General features: G+C 48.2%; 1 protein-coding gene across 1 annotated transcript; it reads left to right on the plus strand.

Annotated features, from left to right (window-relative positions):
- Nucleotides 1-35: 35 nt before the first annotated feature.
- NT5DC2 (5'-nucleotidase domain containing 2) lies at nucleotides 36-25533 on the plus strand. The gene is made up of 14 exons (XM_082768169.1): nucleotides 36-372; nucleotides 5679-5863; nucleotides 6642-6716; nucleotides 8638-8693; nucleotides 10465-10558; nucleotides 13763-13891; nucleotides 18471-18531; nucleotides 19190-19292; nucleotides 19788-19889; nucleotides 21007-21088; nucleotides 23113-23199; nucleotides 24070-24210; nucleotides 24451-24515; nucleotides 24701-25533. Exons 1-14 carry the CDS (start codon nucleotides 123-125, stop codon nucleotides 24960-24962), a joined length of 1692 nt encoding a protein of 563 aa, XP_082624295.1. The 5' UTR covers nucleotides 36-122; the 3' UTR covers nucleotides 24963-25533.
- The last annotated feature ends 6 nt before the right edge of the window (nucleotides 25534-25539 follow it).

Genomic DNA, 25539 nt, shown 5'->3' on the forward strand with positions numbered 1-25539 from the left:
AGGGGCGGGGCGGGGAGCGGGGCGTGAGGGGAGCGGAGCCCGCGGCGGAGCCGCTCCTGGTCCCGCTCCCTCTCCCGGTCCCGGTCGCGGTCGCCTCGAGCTTCCCGTGCCCGGCCGGGGCCATGGCGGCGCTGGGCACCGCGGCGCTGCGGGCCCCCCGGCTCCTCGCCGCCTCCTGCCGCCGCGGGAGCAGCCACGGCAGCGGGGACGGCGGCCGCGGGCAGCCCCGGGAGCCGGCGGGGAGCGGCGGCAGAGCGAGGCGAGGAGCCGAGCCCGGCCCCGCGGCGGGCAGCCAGCCCGCGGCGGCCGAGGGGGCCGACACCAGGAGCTACCTGTGGGCCCGGTACCACGAGATGAAGAAGCTGGTGTACGGTAAGCGCCGAAAGCACCGGCACAAAGGCGTCGTGCCGCTAAACGCAGCTCCCGGGGGAGTTACAGCTCTGTTAATCTCTGTTTAACCCAAAATTGGGGTTGGGTGCCCGTGTGGTGGAGCAGCCTCTTCACGAGGCGTCGTGCTGAGCTCTTTGTTTCAGTCACGGCTCCCCAGAGCAAAACGTCCCGTGAAGAGGCATGAGCAGAGCTGGCCCAAGCTGGGTTTAATCGTGGCTTCTACGGCTCAGCCACGATGTGCCACGTGTGGCATCGTCAGTCTGCTCTTTTGGTCCTGATCTCTAACTTTGATGTAAAAGTGAGTGAGGTTGGGCTACGGGCTGGAAAACGTTGTCACCGCTTCAGATCCCAACGGTGCTGCCTTCTGTGTGCTGCCCGGCTCCAGTGTGGTGACACCAAAACCAGAGCCAGGCCAAAAGGTGCTGCTGAGGTAAAACCTTGCTCAGGAAACACCATTCTTTTCATCCTGCCCCTTGCCTTTTGCGAGACTGACCCTCGAGGCCAGACGTCATTGCATCTGAGAATGCTGCTTCCACCTCGTGTGCCCGAAGGACAAGGGTGACCGAGTGTCAGTAGTGGGCTTGACCAGGACTTGCGGTTCTTTGGATGATGCCTGAAGTGTCACGGAAGGCTGACAAGTCTCTGTTAATAAGCAGTGCCCAAAACCCTGCTCTCTAGGAAACATCCCATCCCGAAACACAGTGGGTCTGGGAAGCAAGTGAAGGTTTGGCTGTGAGGAAATGTGTGTTTTTTCCTAGATCTTCTAAACGTAGCTAAAAATAAATCAGCTTTCCTGAGGAGCTTTTGAAAGAACTGCTAACTTCTTGCCTCCACGTGGCATTGAGTGGTGAAGTGAGAGAACCGCTGGACGTGGTGAGAAGTTTGCAGTGCAGGTGGTGAGAATTTGGGTAGGTTTTGGTAATGCTGAGGGCATAGGTCAGAGGTAGTCCTTGCTGTTTTCATGTTGTACAGACCAAGAAATAGCTTTGCAAGCCACACTCAGCAGCGTGTGCCCATCACCTTCAGCAGTGTGCAGAGAGGATGGCTCCTCTGTGTGGTCGTTACGCTGGTGACTTGCGCAGAGGTGGCTTTTGCAGTCCGGCACGTTTTGATTCTGCTCGTGTTGCTAATCTCAAGCAGCCACAAAGATTTAAGGGGCTCAATCTCTACCAAGCCAGGAGGCAGCCTGGTTCTGCGATAATGGGAGCCAGGCAGATCGCCTGGGGAGTGTGCCTGTTCTGCAGGTTGTGGCACCTACTGGATTGAGCTGGGAACAGAAATGAGAAATAGCAGCCAGAACTGGAAGCTAACTTCCAAGTTCAGCTTTCCCTAACGTAACTTATTTTTTCTAGTAAAGAACTGCATAAAGAGCATTCGTCTAGTGCCTTTGTGAAGATTTTTAAACGTTATTTTGGAATAAAACAGTATTTTCTTAATATTGCAGTTGATTTGCATAGGATTTATTGGAGAGAAATCCCAAAATATTTGGGCATAATGACGTGAATTCGAGTTAGTGCTCCAGAGTAACTTTCAGCTCTCTTTTAGTGCAGTTCTTCTGTAACTTAGTGCTCTGAAAATAATACTTCTGTCTGCCCAGGCAAAGCCTGCCCTCTTGGTTGAGGCATCTGCTTGGGCTTTTTGGAGTGCTTTGCGGGAATTGCTGTGACGTGGTACAAAACAACACTTCAGAAGGATAAAGAGGTGCATGGAAAGGAGAAAAACGGGCAGTTTGTCTATAGAAAACAGTCCACGTGAGCAAAGGGAATTTTTATTCATGGCGTGGAGGAGAGTGGCCATGGATAGGTCCTGCAGGCTTGCAGGGTTAGAGGTCTGCGAGCACGCAGGGTGGGAGGGATAGGCATGAGGCGCCTCTTTTACGTGTTATTCTTCCCTAATGCTGTGGATCTGAGGCTGAGGGAAAGCGAGTGCTTCCTGCTGCGCTGGCGGTGCCCCCGGGAGCTGAGGAGAACGCAGGACGTGTCTGGCACCTCCGACCGGGTTGTTTTCCAGATCAGAAGGGGCCATGTGGAGTCCTGAAGTCTCTGACCGTGGCTCACAGTTAATTACCCGCGTTTGTTTCTTTCTCTGCTGTCACTCCGGGATTGAGGGTTAGAGCTTTATAGCGACTGAGGGCTACTGCCTGTGAAGAGGCACTCGGGCTTCCCCAAAGGGACTCCAGCCGAAGCAGCTGCTCGGTGCCCTGCAGAGATTTGCGCTCGCCTGGTGCTTACGCCCTGCTGTAACAAAGGCTCGTGTCCGAGCACTCTTCCTCGTGGTCTGCCTTGGCTGCTGGCTTCCCTCACACCCAGTAGCTGGGAGTGAGCTGGACAGTGCCGAGCCGTGCGTACGCCGGGATGTGCAGACACTTCCCTAAAACCGTCGGAGTTGCACATCGGGGCAAATTGTGCAAGTGCGCAGATTCCAGGGGCTGTGTCTGCTGCAAGGGCTGGTTTTCCCCTCTGTCCTCAGCTGTGTGCACGCCGGTTCCCCCCCGAGCTCGTACATCCTGGGAGAAGTGCTGAGCAGGCAGTGACAGGCTGCCACGCCGCCTGCTGCTCCTGTCCCACCCAGGCAGAGGCAGTGGCTGGGATTGCCCTTTTTAATAACCCAAACTGGTCTACGCTTTGTTTCTTCTTGCTGTCATTTATTGTACCTTCAGCAATCCCTCGTTACGGAGGAAAAGCAAAAGGAAAAAAATAAAAAGGCATTTCCCCCTGGCTGGGCTCTGGTGGGTGTCTGTTTGCTTTGACTCGCCGATTGCCACGCAAATCGAGGCAGAGATCCCGGGCTGACGATGTGCCGTGTGGGAACCACGTCCGACTCAGCAGCCTGGGGCTTGATGAAGCGCTCAGTTTGTAGCCTCCCAGCTGATTCTCTTAAAAAAATAAATAATAAAAATAGATACACAAACAGAAAGCCAAACACCTTGAAACGTGGCTCGTTAAGCCAGGCACATAAGGGCTGTCATATTGAAAACAATCCCATACAGGCTCTTCCCTGCAGTCATTTGAACCTGGGGATTTCCAGAGACGAGGACAGGCCGTGGAGGAGAAGACTCCAGGAGGCGTGTGTAGGGAACGTGGTACACGGGAAGCTGTGGTGACAAAGCGTTTTGGCTTCCTTTGGCCTTCATGAGGTCAAGTTAGTGACCAAATGTCTGAGTGGAGGAGAATTAGCCCACCTGGAGGCTGTTGGAAAGCAACAGGGGCCCTGTACATTTGAGGCAGGCAGGGAGGAGCACGACTTCATCCGGTGGGTCTACCAAATGTGCTGTAAATCTTTGAGCAAGCGGCAAATGTTGGAGGAGCTCGACCTCTGTAAGGGTATGGTGGCAGCAAGTGGGGTGCGTGTGCCATTGAAACGTGTGCTTTCGTTAGGAGAGCTGCATATTGCACAGCAGTGTGATTAGGATTTTGTTTTCCTTGCGAAGAAGGAAAATAGTAACAGCCTACAAATGGCAGCATGGATTTAGAAAAAAGATCTTCCCACAAGTTATCTGGAGGTGAGGGCAGGAAATGGAGGTCTGTTTGTTTATGGTGCAGGAAGCATTTATGATGAGAGGATGAAAGCTGTGATCATCTGAATCTTATTTACATTCCCTATCTTCTAAAGTCCCAGTGGAAAGTACTCTGATTGCATCCCCTGTCCTCGGCCTCTTCCAGGAACTCTGCTGTCAGCAGAGTGACTGAAACGGGGCTCTCCTCCTCGCTGTGTAGCCCCCAGGTCAGCCCTCCTGCCCCAGAGCGCTGCCTTCTTCTGGTAATTCTCTGGTGAAACACACTTGAAGGCTGTAGGAAAAGGAGCTAGGAGAGAGGGTTGGGTGTATTTTTGTAATGCATCTCTCCCCTGAAAAATAGCTGATGTTACATGTCTGAATCCTGTTTCTTTGGTCACCTCTTTGGATTAGTGCTTGCAAATATACTTCGTGCTTTTACCTAAAGCACCCTTTGCCTAAAACGATCACAGAATTTACAAAGTCTTAATTGGGAATGGTTGGTATCACTTTCTAATATTTTTTTTGTTCTAGATTCAGATGAGACTTGGTTTTATAGCAAGGAAGCACTAAAGAACCAACCCAGGGATTCTTGCTAAAAGCCAAAAGTTCAGGTAGGAAGGGAAGAAAAAAAATAAATAAATCCTACCTGCTGATGCTGTGTAGGACCTGGAAAATGTCTGTGCTTTGCCTGTCATTCAACGAGAAAATTACCTGTCTCTGAGGGGGAGGAAATGTCTCCTCCTCCTCCTCCTCCTCTCTGTCCCTCCATGTGGATGTGAGTAGGGAACCTACTGCAGGGACCTATTTTTATTGCTTTTTGTCGCCCTGCAAGGAACAACTGTTGTGGAGTGGGAAGCCTGGAGAGGGTCTGTTCCTGCTCCTCCTGGTGTGGTGTAGCTGAAGTGCTCAGCTCTCTGGACTGGCTCTGAGAAGGACATCGAGGCTGTTCAGCTGCTGGCTCACTAAACCCCCATTTTCCCAGTGGTGTGTGGAACAAAGCGTTATTCACATGCAGTAGCCCCAGTTTTGGAGTGACCAACAGCGTGCAGCTGAGCTGTTTCCACAGCTGCTTATCAGAGGAGAGCAGATAACTTACTGCTATCAGCATTACACGCTCCAAGAGCAGAGCTTAATGGTGGTTGTTTTTTTCCCCTGTTTGTGTGTTTTTGTTGTTTGTTTTACATTTTGTTGGTGTTTGTACAAAACTCTGTTTTATCCCATCCATTATAATGAATGTAAAAATGCCCCAGTGGTACCCGAAGAATCACAAAGTCTGGCTGCTTCTGGGGGGAACAAACGCCAAAAGGCAGACCTCAGAATTCCCAATTTGAAGGAATCCAGGTTCCTCAGGGAGGAGAGTTCTCCTGTTTGTGTTGCTCATACTTGAAGCGAGGGGCACAGGGTTTCCTGCTGATGCATCCCAGCTGCCTTTCACATTGGTGAGCCTGCTGAAAACGCAGTTGCTGTGAGCTAGAAATCTGACACTTGAAAATTGCTGGTCAAAATTGGATAAGCCAGAGCCCAACGACGTTGTTTTGTGTCCTCCTGACGCAGACGGTCAGTCTGACTGTTAAAATGGTTAGCACAATCGCCAGACAGCCAGCGGTTTCACAGTGTGCTTTCTCACAGGGAGGGTTATGTGTGTGGGCTAACTGGGGCAGGCTTTGCCTGCAGCACTGTGCTCCTTTGCTCTGCAGCGTGGTGCTTCCTGCTGCTGCCAGGCCCAGAACGGAAAGCTGAAATGTTGGTTTTCCTCTCAGTTTCTCTAATCTTTCCCTTTCCCTCCTCTTAGATCTGCTTCCGCCAGGAGTCTGCAGCCTCCTCAACCCGGCCGCCATCTACGCTAACAATGAGATCAGCCTGGGCGATGTGGAGATATATGGCTTTGACTATGATTACACACTAGCACAGTATTCTAACTTACTGCACTCTATGATTTTCAACACTGCCAGAGACATCCTAATAGAACAGTTCAAGGTAATGATGTGCTCAGAATTTCCGTTCAATTCATCTCACTGCTCTTTGCGACCCCCCAGCCATGCAGCATTGTGCACATGTGGCAGTGACTCATTTTACTGAGGTAAATTTCACATTTCGCAGTCCTTGATTGCAGAAGGGTTTGTCTGTATCTGGAATTATTTTTGCAGTCGGACAATTTACCATGCTCTACATTCCTGAGGTTTTGTAAGTATGGAGCAGGAGCCTTAGTCTATAGTATCTGTTCTGCTTTCCCTAACTGTGGAAATCGTGCCCACAGAATTTCTGGTTTGGTGGTATGCAAGGTGGATAAACGAGGTGTGGGCCAGCACTGAAGCTGTACAGGACTTGACCTGTGCGAGTTAATGTGTGTAACACTGTATGGTGTGTCCAGTAATAGCCACCTTTGCAAACAGGGTGTCTGCTCTGTGCGTTTTCTTCTAGTCATGTCCATCTCCTTTTAGAGCACCTCTGCGGTGCCACTGATTTTCCAAATACACACATTGAATAAGCATACTAGAAGTCTCCTCACTGCCTGAGCGAATCTGTTAAGTTTTTGTTAGTGACCCTTAAATGAGAGGAACTATTCTGGAGGCTCCTGATCCTTTGTCTTTCTCCACTCACTTGCTTTGTTGAAGGGGCAAAACGAAGTCCATATGTTCCTTAGTTTATGCCTGAGATGAGAGGACTGGTAGGCATAAGCCAGCTCAATAGGTGAAATAATTTTGTTGATAAGCAATCCTTACGTCTCTTACGATGTTGCCATCTGCTTTCCCAGTATCCAGAAGGGCTTGGGAAGTATGACTACATTCCAGGGTTTGCCATACGTGGACTTCACTATGATGTACAAAAGGTAAGCTGTACAAAGTTCAGCCTCCTGGGCTTTGTCTTCCGTTGTGCTTTGGTTTTAGTGGAAATGCTTTCTGTCACTGTTTACAATAATGTTGATCACCAGCCTATCAGTCCGTGTGCTTATGCCTTCTGCTGCGTAGGTGGCTCTTGCTTACAAACATCCCAAGGCGAAGGTGTCTTATGTTTGCATAGCCTCTAGCAGCCTGGGACGTGCTAGCAAAGACCTCTGGTAAACAGCCTTGCCAATTTAAGTCAGTTATTTCCACAAGCTAATTAATTGAAAATTTAGCATGTTTGCCTGATTGCTTCTGTCTTTTAGGAAATTTAAACAACAAACCTCAGTCCTGCATCTCCAGCAAGTACTTGCCAGGAGCAGAGGCATTATGCCTTGCTCTAATAATAGAAATGACTTGTCAGGAGAGCCCTTTAGGAAGCCTTCCCCACCCCCCACCCCAAATAATAGGACTGCCTGGAAAAAGATCCAAGCTACTTGAGATGCATGCTTCTTAGGAGCACAGGCGAGCAAAGCGCAAGCTTTAACCCTTTTTCAGCGTTTTGGACCCATTCCATGAAAGCCTGATGCCCAGTGATGTCATGCTGGCTGCTGCAGCCAGGCAGTCAGGTGGGAGAGCAGCAAAGTTGCTTCATTTTGCAGTAGCTTTTCTTATGTCGAGCTTTGAACAAGTTCAGCTCAGGCAGTACACTCTGCAACGTGTGTGCTGCTCTGCAGTGGGGAGGGTAAAGGAGGGATTGAAGAAAATACTTTGTAGAGTTTTCCCATGTCTTTTGTCCTAACTGAGGGGACAGAATGGCAGCAGATAGCTCATGCCTCTGACTTTATAATGCAACAAGTTAATCTGTGAGAAACTGAAGTTTCTTTCTGTTAAAGTCTGTTGCTGGCATATCAGAGGAACACAGAGGTGATGAGCCCAGCCAGGCAAAGTACTCTTTGAGTGAGCGAAGGGTGGGAATTCGCTCTTCTTGGGATCAGAGCTTCTAAAACATGAAAACCTGGGTAGTGCCTGTCCAAGTCAATCTTTCAGCATATTTGCTTGCACTCCTTGCAAAATAGTGGGAGGTCTGCCTACAGTGTAACAAGCTGCACCGATGTGGTGTAGAGATAAAAGAATGTGCCTGCAGGTTGTGAATGCTCTGTGGAATCAATTACCTCACCCTATGCTAGGAACAGGACAAACAGTTTGATGCTGCGTCCTGCTTTTATTTGCAGAGTGATACTGGATTGGTGTGAGGCTGTTTTCTGTGCATGGAGAACTTGTATTATGGTTTCAGAAAGGTGCAGGGGCAAGAAATCTCTCACGAAGGGGAGCCTGGTATGAAAACCTCAAAGAAAGCTCCACTGTTACTAGCCTGGCATGCTTGTGAGCATCTTAGCTTAAATGTCGTTTAGGGAGGGCAAGAATTAACGTAGGGAAGGGTTCTTGTGTGAAGAAAATGACTGGGTACAGCTGCACTCTAAGTCAAGACTTGCCCCCTTAGTTCTGTTTAACATAAAGGGGATGAGAAATTGATCTCTTGTGCATGCAGAGCTCCTTTGGAATGTGTGTGCTTTTGGAAAGGAGATAAGAGGAGACTGTCTGAGGCACAGAAACATTGTCCTCTCCCTTTCTTTTTTTCAATTGTGTCCTCGTCCGCAAGCTGCATACCTGTCAGAGCGTAACAGGCAGCGGTGTTTCAGTTTATGGAAAGATGGTCTTTTGCCAGAGAGGCTTCTAAAAGGTCACAGTTTGGATCAGTTTGTGTAAAAGTGGATGGGGAGTAAGTATAGTGTAAAATACATAGGTGTGGGATATTTGTGTTGACATTTATTTTCTATATAACATTTGTGTGCAGCTTGAAAGTTCAATAAAATTTCAGTGTAAACCCACCTGATTCTAACAGTAAATATCTATCCATTGTCACAGAGTCTTCTGATGAAGATCGATGCTTTCCATTATGTCCAGCTTGGGACAGCATATAGGTCTGTCAGTTCTCAAAATCATTTTCTACGTGCCTGTATATGCAGGTGTAGATTACTAAATCTGAGTAATCGTGGTTCATGATATATGAGCTTTTTTTTTTTTTTTTTTTTTTTTTTTTATGTGCAAAGTATGGTCTCGTCTGGTTTATCCTGTTTCTACTTGCTTCAAGTGCTTACCTGGCATATAATTTCAGGGAGTTACTTCTCTCAAGGATTTCAAGCCAAGTGTAGGTGGGAAGACCTGGAGCTTTTTGTAATGGTTAATGACACATCTGGTCGTGTACTGTGGATAATGTCTGAGTTGCAGCTGCAGCGTGGCTGGGTTATTGTCTATGAGTAAACAGTGCAACTAGGGAAGGACTCCCCTGTACAGTCTGTGTACGTGCCTGTCTTCTCCGAGCAGGAGCGTATCCAGCAGTGCTATGCCTTGCCTCGTCACAGAGCTAAGAGGAGAGCGGTGTGGATGTGCAAATAAGCAGTGCAGGCATGTCACTAAAGCAATGATGCATGAGAATCTGGGCTTAGTTTCTGGCCCAGCTTGTCCTATTTTCCCATCTCCTCCCTTGTTCTCCAAGGAGAGCTGGATGTGGTTTAGAATAAATGATTAAAGAGCACAGAGCAAAGGGACTGCTTCCACATGGTGCCTCCAAAAACAGGCTGGAGGCGACTGAGAGAAGACCCTGGCCCAGTGCGAAGTGGGTTTGGTGTGTTAGAGGTAGTAAATCATAGATATCTGTAGCAAAGCTCCTGTAAATCTGTGCTGTATTTCATGAGCATGGAAGCCAATGGCTTTTTTTTTTTTTTTTTTGAACTTAGCCCTTTTGCTGTTAAGTTTCAGTTGCAGTAAACACTCTAAGAATATTAAGAAAGGAATTTCATAATCAGAGAGAATTGGCTTCTTTGAGTGCTAGGTTTTTATTTGAGGGGAGAGAGGGTTGGTACTACCAAATATTTTACTGCAGCTTTAGAAAGAGATTTTTAGTGAAAAATGCCTTTAAACTTTTTTTTTCATAGTGTCCTTTTGTAACTATTCCTCCCGAAGTGTCTTTTTCCTAAACTGTCCTTTGCTTTTGAGCAAAACTTAGGCGACTTTTAACTTCTTAGAGGCTCTACCTTGACAGAATAGGTAAGGAGAGAGAGAAAGTTGCTGACTGCTTGACTAAACAGCTATCACAGATTGTGCAAGAGGCAAAACCTGCAGAAGTCAGAAGGCTGAACAATAAGGACCATACAACTAGCCCTAGCTGTGGTTCTGGGGGGAAAACAACAATTCCTGTTGAATGGTCTGTTAGTGAAGGAGTTGTTTTGCTAAGGAAAACCGAGTAGTTAGGAAATCTCTTTTTCAGGAAGCTTTTATTTTCCTACACCTTTGCATTTAATGGTGATAAACCTCATAGAAGTAACCTTGCCAAAACTACAGTTACCAGTGCTGCCAAACTCAGGCCAGGGGGCCTATTTGTTGGGGCAGTCCTGCCAGCAGACTGACAGCAGACAGAGGGAAAACCTGTCTGAACTCTACTGGAATGTGGACAAAGCCCCTCAATTAATTTGAAGGAACGAACAAGGTATTTGGAAAATGTCTCAGGGAAGGTTTTATGAGAATCTTTAGCGCTGTGGAGCTGTCTGACTCTCTGGTTGTCTCTTCCATGCAAAAGAAATGTGTGAGTTTTAGAAACGAGCCTGTCTGTCCCTGTCTTCCTTTTCTCTGCAGTTTGTAGCTCTTTGCAGGCTGGTGATTACTGACATGCTGTTCTTGTTCTTTTGTGTCTAGGGGCCTCAAACCAGTGCCAGACGAGGAGGTAATCGAGCTCTATGGAGGTACCCAGCACATCCCTCTCTACCAGATGAGCGATTTCTACGGCAAGGTATTGTAAGCCCTTTACTGCCGTGAAGCAGCAACTCTCTTATCAGATAGGAAAAGAGTGAATTGTATGAACTTGTAAAGGACTCCAGCTTCCCTTACACTCAGAGAAGCGTGGTATCTGGTGAGCTGCAGTGTGTGTTTTTTGAGCTGCAGTGTGTGTTTTTGTACTAGTGGGAATTTGCCCCAGAGGTTATTTAGCAGTTTAGCATGTGAAAGACATCTGCAGAGCATTTCTGAACACCAGTGCTATTGGCCTAGAGCTGAATGGCTCTGCAGACTGATAGGGAGATGTTCCCTGCTTGTTCCTTTGCCAAATCCGGCTCCCAAGCTACCAGGGCAGCCTGCAGGGATAGTGTTTGCACTGAGTTGTGGGGGAGGGAGGTTGTGTGTGTACCAGCAGGGTGCTTGCAATGCCTTTAATTCTTTGGGTTTGGGTAGGGTTTTTTCCTTTGTGAAAGTGATCCCTGCCGTACCTCTTCAGATCTCTTCAGTGCACCTCATCCATGGTTGTTTCCTTTTTGAGGCAGAAAAGTTGTCACCGTAAAAGACTGAAATTCTTTCGGTAGGAGCTGTGGAAATCTTTCGGTTGCTTGAGCAAGAGGAAGTTAGGAGAGATTTGTTTTCCTCAAGTGCCTAGTGTAGTGCTATGGGCAAGTGGGGCCATTCACATCCTTTTCCCCCAAGACTTGCTTTGTTTCTTGACCTTTGTTAGTTCAGTTGCCTATGGGGAAGCTGGAAGAAGGCAGGCTTCCTCTGGTAAATACCCCTCTGAGTCTGCTGTGTGAAGTCTTCAGCAATGTCACTTCTTGATTTTTCTCTCTCGGGAACAATTAATCTGAGCAGTTGCCTTCTGGATAAGCATATACACTGCTTATAGCTCAGTGCTGATTCCAGTTTTCAAATAGAACTTTTCTGTTTAGAATTTGATATCTGTCTGTAATCTGCACTTGATTATCCTTCTGCTCTGCAGCTCTCCTCGCCTCTGGCAAACTCGCTAAGATTTAACCTTTCTTTTTTTAATAAATACAAACATGAAATCTTCAAGCTGTGACCAGGTGCTCGTGCCAAGGTGCCTTGATGTGTTTCCTTGTAAGTACCAAAGCAGTTAGGTGTTTTCTTCTGTCCCGTAGTTAGTACTTGGCAGAGTCACGCTGTGCTTCCTCAGGTGATAATTCCAAAGGGACTCTGGGTTATAGTGAGGCAGACAGTGCGAGAGCTGATGTATGTGTGCAGCTGTGGGAGATCAGCATCAGGAAGATACCCTGTCCTAGCTCTCCTTGCTGAAGGATCTCATTTGTTGCTTTTCCCTGTAAAAGGATGGAAGGGACTTTCGTCTCACTGCAGGGAGCCCATTCAATGCTGCAGGGTGAAAAAGGCATTGTAAAAGCAAAATAGGAACATATTTGAACAGCATTTTGTATACAGATTCTGTTTTCCAGAGAATGACGTTACAGACAGATCATGATATAGAGCAAAGGAGTACCTGCTGAGTTCCAGTCCTTTCCTTCCTCAGCGAGGTGCATTTGCTCAGTCACTTCAAAATGACTTTGTTACAATGAATTTTTCAATACTCATTTGGCCACAGAAATGGCTAGGGGATAGCAGTTTATTCTTCCCGAATCTCCTCTCCTAAAATGCAGTGAGCCCTATAAGCAAACAGGTGGATCCCAGAGAGAACAGAGGTACATACATAATGGAGTTTTGATCCAGCAATGTCTGCTCAGTCTGTGCCACTAACACATTAGTGGGAAAGCGTCCGATTTAAGATGAGTTCTGGTGTCAGCAGACGCGGTGCAACTGGTGTGGAGTGATGCTTTTGTAGGGATCTTTGACCTTGTTCCCCTCAGTGTGCCATGCTGATGGAGCCACCTGGGTATGGGTAACAGGAACATCTGCTGTGAGGAACACTCTGTGGCCAATAACTTAGGCTCAGGTGAGGATCTCAGTGAAGCAGCATTTTTATTCGTGATTGCAATAGCGGGCATCCGGCAAACAGTGCACCTACCAGTTCCATAACAGTTTATACATTTTATTTCTAGACTGAGATCCTCCCCTGTTTCCCCACTGATCGGGTAGTCCAGGTTCACAATCTATCCAACGCTTTACAGATGACACATGGCTTTCAGTTGCCAGCCTGTTATTTTTTCAAATTTCTAGTGACTTTTTACTCTGTGAAGTGATAATACTTCTTTTCTTATCTGACTTGGCTTGACACACAGTGAGTTTTGCTTAGTTGCACTAAGGAGTCTGATTGTTATCTGCATTTTACAAGGTTGTCTTGTAAGTGGCCCAAACCAAAGGGTTTCCTCTTTGCTGTAGGTCAAGTTGTCTTGTGCTGGCTGGCTGGAAACTGTATAACCCTCAGCATAGTGACATAACTTTTGATCACAGCTTTTTTTGGTAACAGACCCCAGGCAAAATGCTGTTTGTTATTCCTTTGCCCTTTTGCATCTCATTTCTTGATCCCAGTTTGTGTTGCCCCAATATTGCCTTTAGTTAGTGCTAGTCTTTTGTTCTACCCTTGTATTAGGCAGCGTGTGTCCTCTGTGTGCTCCACCGTGTGTAGTCTGTGATCTCTTGGATGCTGCTTTGATGTCTGTCTTTCACACAGCTATAATAAATACCTTCTGATGTGGACCAGTATTATCCTAGAGACTTACAACTGTTGGTCATGGATTGCTCAAAGCTCACATGCGTGGGCGTTATATGGCAGGATTGCCAGGCACCTCTGGTGACTGGGTTCATTGAGAGGTCTACTTTCCAAACTGCTATTCGCATACAAGATCTTAATAACTGTTCCCTTGGCTGATCTGGCATTTCAGTGATGAAAAATGAAAAACTTGATTTCAGTTTACTGGTGAGACTCACCAGATTCCTCTGCACAGGTGGTACATGCTGAATAAGCAAGCTTTATTGTGTTGGGTGCCCTCTCTGGAGCGAAACTTTGCAGTTGATCTGCTGATAAGTTTATTGTTAGGCTAAGAAAATAGCAAATATATGGGAGAGATGCAGCCTTGCCTAACACAAGGTGAGTTATTACTTGGTCTGGATGTAATTGTCTATTTCCACCTTAGTGTTTTTCTTAGTCCAGAACATCTTCCATGTGGTCCTGCATGAAGAGGGTTTGCTTTCTGGGTTTGCTTTTTCTTTTTCTTTTCCTGAAGTATTTTTAGTTCAATGCATCTTCTTCATTTTTTGTTTCCAGGGTCCTTCACTTAAGCAATTTATGGACATTTTTTCTCTTCCTGAAATGACACTGCTCTCTTCAGTCATTGATTACTTCATAACTCACGGCATTGAGTTTGACCAGGTCCATCTTTACAAGGATATATCTGTAAGTAAAATGTCAACTGCCTCATACAACATCAGATTTGTGAGCTCTTTTGCTTGTGAGCTTTGCAGTATCCAAACCTAAGGGTTGCTGTTGAGTAGTCTAATATGACTGTGTTATTGCTCCTTTAAATCAGAGCATTGCCAGGGAATATTCAGAGCTGTGTTTTTGGAACATTAGGTATGTGATTGTGCTACAGATTTAGTGTTGCTGTACATATTTCTTGCACAAGTGCCTTGGCCATTTAGGTTGAAGGTTCTTCCGTGGGAAATACGCCACAAAGCTTGCGTAAATGTTTTCTGGTTCTGCAGAGTGGTAAGCTCTGTTCTCCTGTTAATATCTCATTTTTCAAAGAGGCTTGTTATGACCATGTACCAAACAGTTTACCTTTTTTTTAAGGACTTGTCATGAAAAACCTGCCCTTGCCTGTTGTGAAAATCCACCCCAACTTCCTTTGCATCCACAGAGTAGTCTGATCCTTTTGGGGTGTTCCTCTATGCATGACTGTGGCTTTCAAGAGTGCATTACTCCAGGGTGCAAGTGGTGCCCAACAGCTTCGCTCCTGCACTTGAAAGGTCTATACTGGATCGTCACCACTGAGGGAGCGGAGTACTGTTTGATTTCTTAGTTAATGCTAGAGGCAAGATGTAAGAGCTTGAGACTGCTGTCCTAGGTGACGTTTGTTGACAGATGAGGTGTAGGCCCTGGTAGCCAAGGCGTAATTGCATGCTTTTTTCCACAGAGTGGGATTTTGACATTGTACCTCATGGGAATGTTATGCTCATTTTCCAGCAGCAGCCCGTCCATACACTGTTCAGGCTTCTTATGAGAGAAATGCTGCATCTATGCTGCTGCTTGATAAGGATCCACCCTGTTAGCTTCACTGCAGTCAAGGATTACAGCTCACGTTCTGACCTGCTGTTTGTGCTTGATAAGGGCATGCCAGCCAGTTTCCCATAAGAGCTGAACATGTTTGTAGGGTTGTAGTTGGTTTTTGTTTTTCCTTTTGGGGTGGGAAAATGAGAAGAGGGGACACAGCTGATTCCAGAGGTCTTCTGTCAAGAGTGTCTTCTGAGCCTTCTTTTGAGGTCAAAATGGACTTGTTCCTAGCTGAAGTCTTGAGAGCAGGCAGGTGGATGCCATAGCCTAACATAAACTCAATACAGGGCAAGGAGTGTGCTCAAGTCCTCAAGCTCCTGAGCACTAATCCTGGCAATTGTCTTTGCATCCTTGCTGAGGGCTGTGGTTGTTCCTGAAGGAGTGACTGAGGTAGGCAGAGAAAAGAGGTGCAACAGAAAATCTGCGCCAATGCCTGAAATCTTTACTGAGAAGGAGGGAACTTATCAGAGCAGCTTGTTATTTTTCTGGACAATGAGGATAAAAAAACATTTTTGCAGAATTTATCTTTTTGTAGTGCAAGTGCAAAGAAAAGCTTTGTGGGCATGAGCACAGAGATCCTTTGCCTACACAGACAGGTGTCAGTCTTTGCGTAATCCCGGTTGTTATTGCAATGCAGGCTCCCAGTAGGTTAAGTAAGACATGTTTGAACCTGACGCTCTTCCGTACTTCTTGGTGGTGATCCTAATTGCAGTGCTGTGCGTTTTTGAGCAAATTGAGTACTAGAGACACTGTACTGAGTCAAAAGGGCAGTCCCTGAGGCAGTGGTAAAGCCCGAAGCTGGCATGTAAACCTGTAGTCCTGCTGCACCAGTTTGGCCACTTCATCTTTAAAGTGAGAAAGCTTAAGCTGCTTTCCTCTGAAGGAATCTTTGTGCCCTGTTTGACACCTCCTCAGGCTATTAAGATTTTACCTGCAGAAAACTCAGTTTTCCCCTTTCCTTTTTCTTGTTATTATTGTTGGGGGGGAAGAGCACACTGGAATCCTTCTGCTCTGTAAATGTAGTTTTGACTCAAATCCTAGGCGTTGCTTGCTTTTAGTGCCAGTGCTGGTCAAGAGGAAGTTGTTTTCTTTTTAGCACTCTTGCTCTTTTTTTTTTTTTCTGTCTCATAGCTCAATAGGGCAGTCTCTTAGTGAATGAGATGTGACCTCTGCCTTTTTTACCATTCAAATCCAAACTGTGGAAAGAGACTCCTAAAACTCCACCATGCAGAGGTGCCTCTTCCTCCTTCATTGTCCCTCACCTAAACTGTAAACTCAGGTTCTCTCCCTAGCTTGAAGGAAATGATTTTGGGGTGACATGCATGTTTCACCAGCATGGCATTGTGTGGTGGGTGGTGTGTGCAAGTGTTGCTGTAGGAATGGCAGTGGTGATTGCAGTCTGAAGGGGCACCTCCTAAAGGAGTGCACTTCAGTGTAGCAGTGATTTAAGCATCCTGGGTAGAGGCAGTCTTTGTGCTTACCTGTCTAAATTGTCATGGATGAAAATTGTACCTTGAAAACATATGCAAACACTGCAAAATGTATTGCTGCTCTGGAAATGGTCTTGTGTATCTGGCATATCTCATTGGATGGAGACTTGTGAAAAATCTCATTTGGGTGTGTCTGAAAATATGTTGCATCCTGGCCTCTGGCCTGGAAAATAGAGGAGATTTGGATACCCTTAACAACATCTGTTTTCACTTGAAAACCATCTTGAAAAGTGGGCAGCTCCATTTTGGCAAAAAAAAAATACCCTCCTGCACTCATCATATACGCTTCTGTGCCCGCTGGCTACCTGGGGCTCGGACTGGTAGCCTTCCCTGGCTCATGGAAGCCCATAGGAATCACAGGTGCTTGCTTCTCCTGTTGTTCACTTCAGCCATGCTCCCATCCTTTGGATCACATTTGGCAGAGCTTCCACAGGCATAAGGAAGTAAAGCTAGCTAAGGTCTGAGCCACAGAGGTTTGGGTGCAGTAAACAGTTTGGGAGTTATGCAGTCTTTGATTGCCTTGGTAACAGGGCATAAATATGTGCTGGTTTTCAGGAGCAGAAAGGAAGTAGTGTTCTCATAGAATATCTTGAGTTGAAAGGGACCTACAAGGACTGTGAATTCCAACCGCTGGCTCCACACAGGACCACCAAAACTCAGACCCAATGGCTGAGAGTGCTGCCTAAACTCCTTGAACTCCGGCAGCTCAGTGCCGTGCCCGCTGCCCTGGGCAGCCTGTCCCAGGGCCCGACCACCTCTGGGTGCAGAACCTTCCCTAACACCAGCCTGACCCTCCCCTGTCCCAGCTCCATGCCGTCCCCTTGGGTCCTGTTGCTGTCCCCAGAGAGCAGAGCTCAGTGCCTGCCCCTCCGCTCCCCTCGTGAGGGAGCTGCAGGCCGCCATGAGGCCTCCCCTCGGCCTGCTCTGCTCTGGGCTGAGCAAACCCAGGGCCCTCAGCTGCTCCCCATGCGTGTTGCCCTCCAGGCCCTTCACCATTTTTGTAGCACTCCGTTGGACACTTTCTACCAGTTTGATGTCCTTCCCATACAGTGGTGCCCAAACCCACCCACAGGTGAAGCCACACCAGCAGAGCAGAGCGGGCCAGTGCCTCCCTCTGCTGGCTGTGTGTGCCTCAGACCCCCAGGACAGGGCTGGCTGCCCGGCCATGCTGATGGCTCCTGTCCAACCTGCTGACCAGTAGAACCCCAGATCCCTTTCCTCACTCTCCAGCCTCTTGTCCCCCTCTCTGTATAGCCAGGGGTGCAGAATCCAGCACTTGGTCTTGTTACATTTCATGCAGCTGGTGATTGCCCAGCCCTCTGATCTGTCAAGATGTCTCTGCAAGGCCTCTCCACCCTCAAGGAGTCAGCAGCTCCTCCTAATTTAGTATCACATGCAAATTTAATTAGTGTGCATTCAAGTCCTGTATCCAGATCACTTATGAAAGCATTGAAGAAAACCGGTCCCAAAATAGAGCTCTGGGGAACCCCACCAGTGCCTGGCTGCCAGCCTGATGTAACCCCATTCAGTACAACCCTGTGGGCCTGACCCACCAGCCAATTGTTCATGCACCCTATTATGTACTTGACTAGCTGAAAAGTGAGTGTTTTGTCCAGAAAGATACTGTGAGAGAACAGTACCGAAAGCTTTGTTGAAATACGAAAAGATTACATTGACTGCCTTCCCTTGGTCAATTAGGTGGGTAACCTTGTCATAAAAGAAAACTACTTTAGTTAAATAGGGCTTTCCCCTTGTGAACCCGTTGGCTGTGACCAATGACTTCATTGGCTTTCAAGTGGTTTCCAATAACTCCCAGAATAATCTTCTCCATAACTTTACCAGGCACCAAAGTGAGGCTGATGGGCCTGTAATTACCCACGTTGTCTTTGTTGCCTTTCTTGACAACTGGGACAACACTTGCCGGCTTCCAGTTGACTGGGACCTCTCCAGATTCCCAACACCAGCCAGATAGGTTTTGAGGTTTTTCTCCTTATACTGTGTCAGCTTGACTAATCACTGTGCTCTTTTCAGCATGTCAGTGAGCCTTGCTGTACAAGTCCTCTGCTTTGTGTCAATGTAGCATTTCTTCATTCAACAAGAAGAGGGGATGTGTCATTACTGTATTGCTCCTCAGTGGTGGCAATAAACTTGCATGTTGGGAAGCAGGAATGCTGTTTGTAAAACTGAAACTTTTTCCCTATCCTTTTCTTTAGGATGCTATTAGAGATGTGCATGTGAAAGGAGTGATGTACAAATGGATTGAAAAAGATATGGGTGAGTTTAAGCAGAGCTCTGGTGCCAGATCTATTTTGTGTCTTATACTACATGGCATTCTGCATAGGATTGCTGCACAGGTCCTACACTCAGTTGCAGGAGTGAGGTGGACATAGAAATGAATAAAATACTTGATTATGGGTAGAGTGGCATTGAGGACCAGGTTATATTTAGGGTCTGACGGAGGATCTGTTTTAATGGAAAAGAGAGCTACCTCATTGCTTGTGTTTCTGTTTTCCTTCTGCCTTTAAGTGAGGGGTTGACAGTCCTTGTCATGGTGTGAATGTGCAAAGGCACCGTCTAGAAAGACAAACAAGGCTTCCATTCATAGGAAAGAAAGATCCTGGTAGGAACATGGCCCAGAATGGCTGTGCCTGCTCATTGTGACAGTTTGGGATCAAGCCTCTTAATCGCCAGCCTTTTCAGTTCCTCAGTCTTTTTCATCTCTCTAGGTGGGATTGATGAGGATGAGGAAGCCCATTTTATCACCGTAGTGCTTCACTACCTGCCCTACCTGAGATGGATCTAGCTCAGTCCTTTTGCAGCCCATAGTGGTATAGGGGCTAGGTTTTGGTTTTATTTACTTATTTTAAGAAATGTGGTCATGATCTATGCCAAAATTTCTTGATTGATGGATGTCTGTTTTATTCCAATATAGAACAGTATATTCTGCACGGTGACGAAATCTATGCTGTCCTAAACCGACTGGTGAACCACAAGAAGAAACTCTTCCTCATTACAAACAGTCCCTTTAGCTTTGTGTGAGTACCATTACTGCCCACTGATGCATCACCGCAGCACAGCAAGAGCTTTGCAGTGCGGTCTGTCCTCTGAGCATCTGAAAGTTGTACGCTAGTGAGTTTTGTGGCAATAGTGGTGAGAGCACTCTAGAGGAACCGGTTGTGGTGAACATTGCACCCCGCTTTCTACACCACCAACTTTCACTTCTTGGAGAAACTATTAGTCTGTGACTGGCCACAGTGTTACAGAACTGCCACTTTCAAACTCTGGCAGCTGTGCTGCATCACAGACTTCTCTGGACTTCCTCTGGTAGCTGGAGAAAGGGTGGGATGCCTGGAAATGGTCAAAGTGCTACATCAATCCTCCATGCAATCTGACACCCTAGTGGCACTCAGAAATCTCTGTGCTTTTTTCTTTGTTTCTGAAATGAAAATAGTTTTAGGACAGACTGTTGTGAAGATGCAATGTTGGCTGAAAAGGGTTCCATTAACATTTCTGTTCCTTTTTTCCCCTAGGGACAAAGGAATGAAACACATGGTTGGCAAGAACTGGCGGGACTTATTTGACATGGTCATTGTGCAAGCCGACAAACCCAATTTCTTCACTGACCGGAGGAAGTATGTGTCCTAAGGCAATATTGCAGTGCTGCACGTGGGCCTGAGGTTTTGGGCCCCGGTACCTGGAGTGAATGGCTCCTCTTACCTTCCTGAAGAGTTGTTTATAGTTTCCTAAGTATAATTTGGATCCAGTACATATCCAGCCTTCCATTCTCATTTCAGATATTCTCTGAGGCTTTCATCTTAGTCAACAAAAAATTACCAGTCTGGGAATAAGTAGATCACATGGGTAATGTCGAGGAGTAAGCATGTATTTAAAACTAGCTATCCAGAGCTTTAACATTTTTTTTGTGGCCTGGGCTTAACTTGGATTTTTAGGGGTATTAGCGCACTTAAATCTTTAGAAAGAAAAGAAATGGAACGGTATGTATGACAGCTGGCTGTTTCTTGGCACTAGGTCTTGAGAGTGTGCCAAAATCTTTCCTTCTTCAGTTCCTGAAAGCAAATATCCGTGGTTTTAGTTAGTGGATATATGCTGCTTTGTAATTGGCAGCTCTGGAAGTCTTTGTACGTGGCAGCTGGGTTTTGTGGTCAGTTAGGAGCTGCCAAGGGGCCGGCTGATAGGCAGGTTGCTATCCTCACTTTGCTCTTTTGTTTATTGGTTTGGGGAACTTGTGCCTGCTTTGTTGCCTCAATTTACAACTGGCCAGGAACTACTGTATTTGGCCCTTGAGGGAGAGGACTGCTGTTTTCTCTTTCTGTATTTTCTTTGCCCACCTCCCAGGCAACTACCATAAGCGGGAGTAAATCTATGAACTATATTTAAAACTCGTGCTGACCAGTAAGGGTTTTGTCCATGGGATTTGGGTGAAATGTTGTAGAGATGTGGCCTGGAGTGACGATGATCTGGTCCTCTAGGACTTAAAACATGGCTGCGTGGTGCCTAAGGTCCACTCACATAATAAGCCAGTGGAATGGCAGGGACATTCATCCAAGGTGAGGGGAAGCCTCCTGGTGGTGAGCTGTAGTCAACTGTGGAGTGCTTTCTCTGAGGGGAAATGCAGGTGTGCCCTGGCTCTGGGAGGCCTCTGCGAGGCCTTTGTTTCTTTTGTCCGAGTGGAAGGTAACCAGGCAAGCCCTCGGGAGCAACAGTTGACATCTCTCCTCTTTTTTCCAGACCTTTTCGAAAACTGGATGATAATGGCTCGCTGCAGTGGGACAAAATAAACCAGCTAGAGAAAGGGAAGATCTACAAAGAGGTAAAGTGACCTGGATGTGTAAGGGATATGAAGCAAGAGTCTGGGGACTCATAATACACCTGCAGTTCGGGAAGTCATTGGAAAAGCCTGAAAATAATGAGAAAACAGGAAAATCTGCTTAGTTCATGGTAGGGAGAAAATGATGGCCACTTCTGTAGATCACTTGTAGATGTTTGAAAAGTGAAAAATAGATCCTTGAAAAGTTAAAGAGCACTTGCAAGGAGCCATGCTCTAGGCTTTGTGCTGTGCTGGCTGGTGGCAGTGAGAGAAGCCTTCTGGCCATGTACAGGGGGGTTTTGCTTGGCCTGTATGGTTTCAGCATGCTTTCAGCATGTCTCTCAGCATGTTGTGGAGCAATAGCCTTGGGATTTGCAAGCCTCTGAAAAGTCTTTTCAGCTCCTGCTGGGATGTGCACATTAAGATAAGGTGTCTTGGTATATCAGAAAGCCCTCCCAAGGTGTGTTATGCCTGTCAGTGTGATAAACTGAGCTCTGAGCATGGTGGGAGATGGATGGTGTCAGGTGTGGGAAAGGCTGCACTCCCAGCAGTCACAGCTTTGCAGTTGCAGGAGGCAGAGCTGAAATAAGGTGTGACGGAGCTGTCTGAGAAGAAAACTTTTTGTCTGCAGCTCTGAAACGGTTTTCTGTGTAGCTCTGTGTGTGGGTGGTGCTTCAGAAAGGTGTATAACTGGAGTGATTTATTCCACCCAGCCCAGCTGGTCTTTGTGTTGGAGATGGAGGGTTTCCCAGGGCAGGGGAAAAGGGCAGAGCTGGGCAGTTATCCTAGGGTGTTGGGTGCTTGCTTTCTGCCCAGGATGATCTGTGCTGAGTTCTCTCTGCCAGGCTGAGTTTCTCCTCACTGCTGCCCAGTCTGTGTGAAAAGGGGAAGCAGGAGAACATCCTCTGTGTGTGTAGCAGGGGCCAGACACAGTGGACACCCCCTGCCCTGTGAACGTCACCTTAGGAGCTCTGTTCTGACATCACCCAGGGTGACTGATAGCTGCATTTTTTCCCTTGGCTTTTCTTATGTTCCAGTCTTGAAACCTTTGCCCTGGAGGGGATCCCGAGAGTGTGCTAGTCCCGAGCTGTCTGCAATCTGATGTGTATGCAGAGGTCACCCACATCTCACTTCAAATTGTTTTGCATAAGATTGGAAAAGGTGGCAGGAGCTAACAAAGCTGTAAAAGACAGCCTAGCACTTTTAGGAAGGTCTTTGTACGTGAGGAGAGGTTTCACACTGAGGTGACTTCTGGGGTAGAGAATGAAGAAAAAAGGGAGATCAAAAAGGGCACAAAGTCATGCTCCCCTCTTTCTCCACTTTCTGAAAGACAAGCATCAAGGAATGGGCTCTGGTGAACTTGCTGCCTTGGGGTGTTCTCCTAGCAGCTGGTCTGTCCCCTGAGAAAAAGCGGCCTCTGGCTTTAGGACGGTTTGTTCCTGGCTATGTGAGCTGTGGGATCCCACGGGAAGAATCTATTAGTGAGGTTGTGGTCAAGTAGCTGGGACCTGACCTGTGGTAGAAAAGTAGGTCATGTCCTTGGGCAGTGCTGTTCAGAAACCTCTGGCCTGTCCAGCGGGTCTGTCAAAGGAGCTGGGAACATGCAAGCGGAGCTCATAGAAAGTCTCTCTCCTAGGTGTCGTTCACTTCTGGTCTCTCAGCTGCCTCCTTCTGTTGCCTCCTGGTCCATGCAGTCCCCTTGACTTGCTGTGCCCTAGCGCACACAACTTCCCCTTGTATATTGGGGCATAAGGAATTTCTGGCTTTTTTCTGTAGCCTGAGGAAGGCCGAGGGATACACAGGAAGGTTGTTAAACAGGGGAAAAAAGTGAGATACAATGGAGAAGGATAGAAACCTGTGGGTTTCAAAGGTGGGGGAGTGAGCAGGTTGACATCTCAAGAGTGCTGACATCAGCATGCCATGGTACAGTGGCACATCCATGGACAGTGCTGCCAAGGTGGCTGCCCAGTACCAGTGAGGATGAAGGTGTTTGGCCTGTACCCACATTTCTGTTCTCTTACTTGCAGGGTAATCTCTTTGACTTTCTGAGGCTGACAGGTTGGCGTGGATCTAAGGTGCTCTACTTTGGCGACCATTTGTACAGCGACCTTGCGGTGAGTAAAAAGCGCTCTCTTTGCTCTCAGTGCTTCTGTGCGATCCCCAGCGGGGCTTTAAGTGATGAGCACTGCATCAGGAGGGATCTGTCTGTGTCTGGGCTGAGGATTATGGACAGTTGGTCACCCAGGGGGCATGTGTTGCCTGAGTTCTGCACCTCTGTCATGACTGTGTTTTGGAGGAAAACCTTGTTGCTGGCCTGGAAGGCCTGGATCATCCCAGCCTGTCTAAAGGGAGGGAGCTGCTGTGGGGGAAAAAGACTGTGCAGAGAATAGCAAGGATGGAGCAAGCTTGTTGGAGCCCTACTGAAGTAGGGGGAGAAGCAGTGCAACCAAATTAGCTCCTGTGGTAAGAGGAGAGCATGCGTGAGGCAGGGCTGTGGCTGGTGAGGGGTAGGAGAAGGCTGAGGAGGGGAGCAGCGAGGTGGCAGCAAGCCCACACGGCTGCTGTGGTTGTGTTGGTCTGTAAGGCAGTGCCCTGCTCTGAGTGCTCGTGTCTCTGGCACACAGGGCTTGGTGTTCTGCAGGCTGTGGCTTTTGGGACCCTTACAGGACATAAGCACCCTCACTCTGCCATCACGCAGAAGGAAACTGGAGAAAGGGCTCCTGAAGTACTTGTGGTTAAAGAACAACGGCTGGTCTGTGAACTTGAGAGCGGTTTATGTGAATCCCTCATGTCTGGATGCTTCATGCAGCTGATCCTGGTGCCTGGGAGATGGGTGTTACTGGCAGGACCCAAACCAGACTGCTAGAAGGCCTGTCCCCTGAGGATCTGCGATGGGAACAGACCACTCTTCTAGGAAATAGGGTTGTATTTAGCTTTCAGTCTTCGTGTTGAACTTGAGGTTGTTTTTTCACCCTGACCTCTAGGACCTCATGCTGCGTCACGGCTGGAGGACTGGAGCCATAGTCCCTGAACTGGAGACAGAGATTCGGATCATAAACACGGAGCAGTACATGCACTCCCTGACCTGGCAGCAGGCTCTGACGGGGCTGCTGGAGAGAATGCAGGTGAAGAGCTCCTGTCTGAGCAGGGCGGGTAGTGTGCTTTCTGTGTCTGAGACTGGGGCTTGGTGTGGGACTCAGAGGATACACTATTTTGCCTGTGTTCTCAAAAAGCATCCCGTTCTGCTCAAAGGAAGGTGGTGCAGAGGCCCTGTGGGTTTAGGAGTTACGGTAGAAACGGGGGTGACCTGAGGTGTGGCTCGCAGGACTGACGTAACCCGGTGTGTGCTGCTGTTGTCTCCGCAGATGTATCAGGACGCGGAGTCAAAGCAGGTACTGCTGGAGTGGATGAAGGAGCGGCAGGAGATCAGGTGAGTGACTGCCCTGCTTGCTCAGGGGCTCTCAGAGGCTCCTTGGTCTGTTTGTTAACCCATTTTAGGGAAACGGCTGCTGCAGCTGGTGGCCTGCACCACGTCCCTGGTGCCCTGTGTTGGGTGGGGCACAGGGAAGGAGCCTGGTAAGTGCCTCCTGCCTACAGCTCTGTTTTTTCTCTCAGGTCACTGACAAAGAACCTGTTTAACCCCCAGTTCGGAAGCATCTTCCGCACCTTCCACAACCCCACCTACTTCTCTCGCCGGCTGGTGCGGTTCTCCGATATCTACATGGCATCCATCAGCTGCCTGCTGAACTACGACGTGAATTTCACCTTCTACCCGCGGCGCACCCCCCTGCAGCACGAGGCTCCGCTCTGGATGGATCAGCTGTGCACGGGCTGCATGAAAACCCCCTTCCTGGAGGAGATGGTGCACATTCGGTGAAGGGCCGGGCCTTTTGGGGCCACGGCGTTTCACAGGTGGAGCCACCAGCACCTCTCCGCCCGCCACTAAAGGCTGTCTGACACTTGTGTAGGTGTCTGGGTGTTTTATTGGGTTTATTTTCCCCCTCCTTTATTCCACCCTTCTCCCTGTGGGCTGGGCAGCGTTGGGGGGCTCGTTTTGGGAACTGAGTTGAGTGAGCTGTGGGGAATGCTGTAGGGGCAGAGGGGATGGAGAGGAGGCAGCGCTGGGGGCTGGCAGCTGCTGCCCCTGCTCGGCGCCTGGAGAAGGGCTCAGACACTCGGACACGGGGGCAGCGCTTTATTGGGGCCACGGGGGGCAATGGGGCCGGGGGGGGGGGGGAACAGGAGTATAGGGAGGGGGCGTGGTCACACGGAGAGGGCGTGGTCACGGGGAGGGGGGCGGGGCCGTGCTCACATGCAGCGGTTCGTAGTCAGGGGCGTGGCTGCCGTAGAGCGGGTTGGGGATGGCGACCAGCGGCCGCTGGGGGCGGGGCCTGGCGGCGCGTGGCCCCACCTCCCCCCGCGGGCGGGCCGGCCGCGGCTCCGCCTCCTCCTCC

Source organism: Aythya marila (assembly GCF_965140915.1).
Source record: "Aythya marila genome assembly, chromosome: 10".
Taxonomy (NCBI): Eukaryota; Metazoa; Chordata; class Aves; order Anseriformes; family Anatidae; genus Aythya; species Aythya marila.

Bases quoted from the DNA above. Each gene is read 5' to 3' on its own strand.
- NT5DC2 (XM_082768169.1), top strand. From the start codon at position 123: ATGGCGGCGCTGGGCACCGCGGCGCTGCGGGCCCCCCGGCTCCTCGCC. The intron at 13,892-18,470 runs GTAAGTAAAATG...CCTTTTCTTTAG, and splicing joins ATCTTTACAAGGATATATCT to GATGCTATTAGAGATGTGCA. The intron at 18,532-19,189 runs GTGAGTTTAAGC...ATTCCAATATAG, and splicing joins ATGGATTGAAAAAGATATGG to AACAGTATATTCTGCACGGT.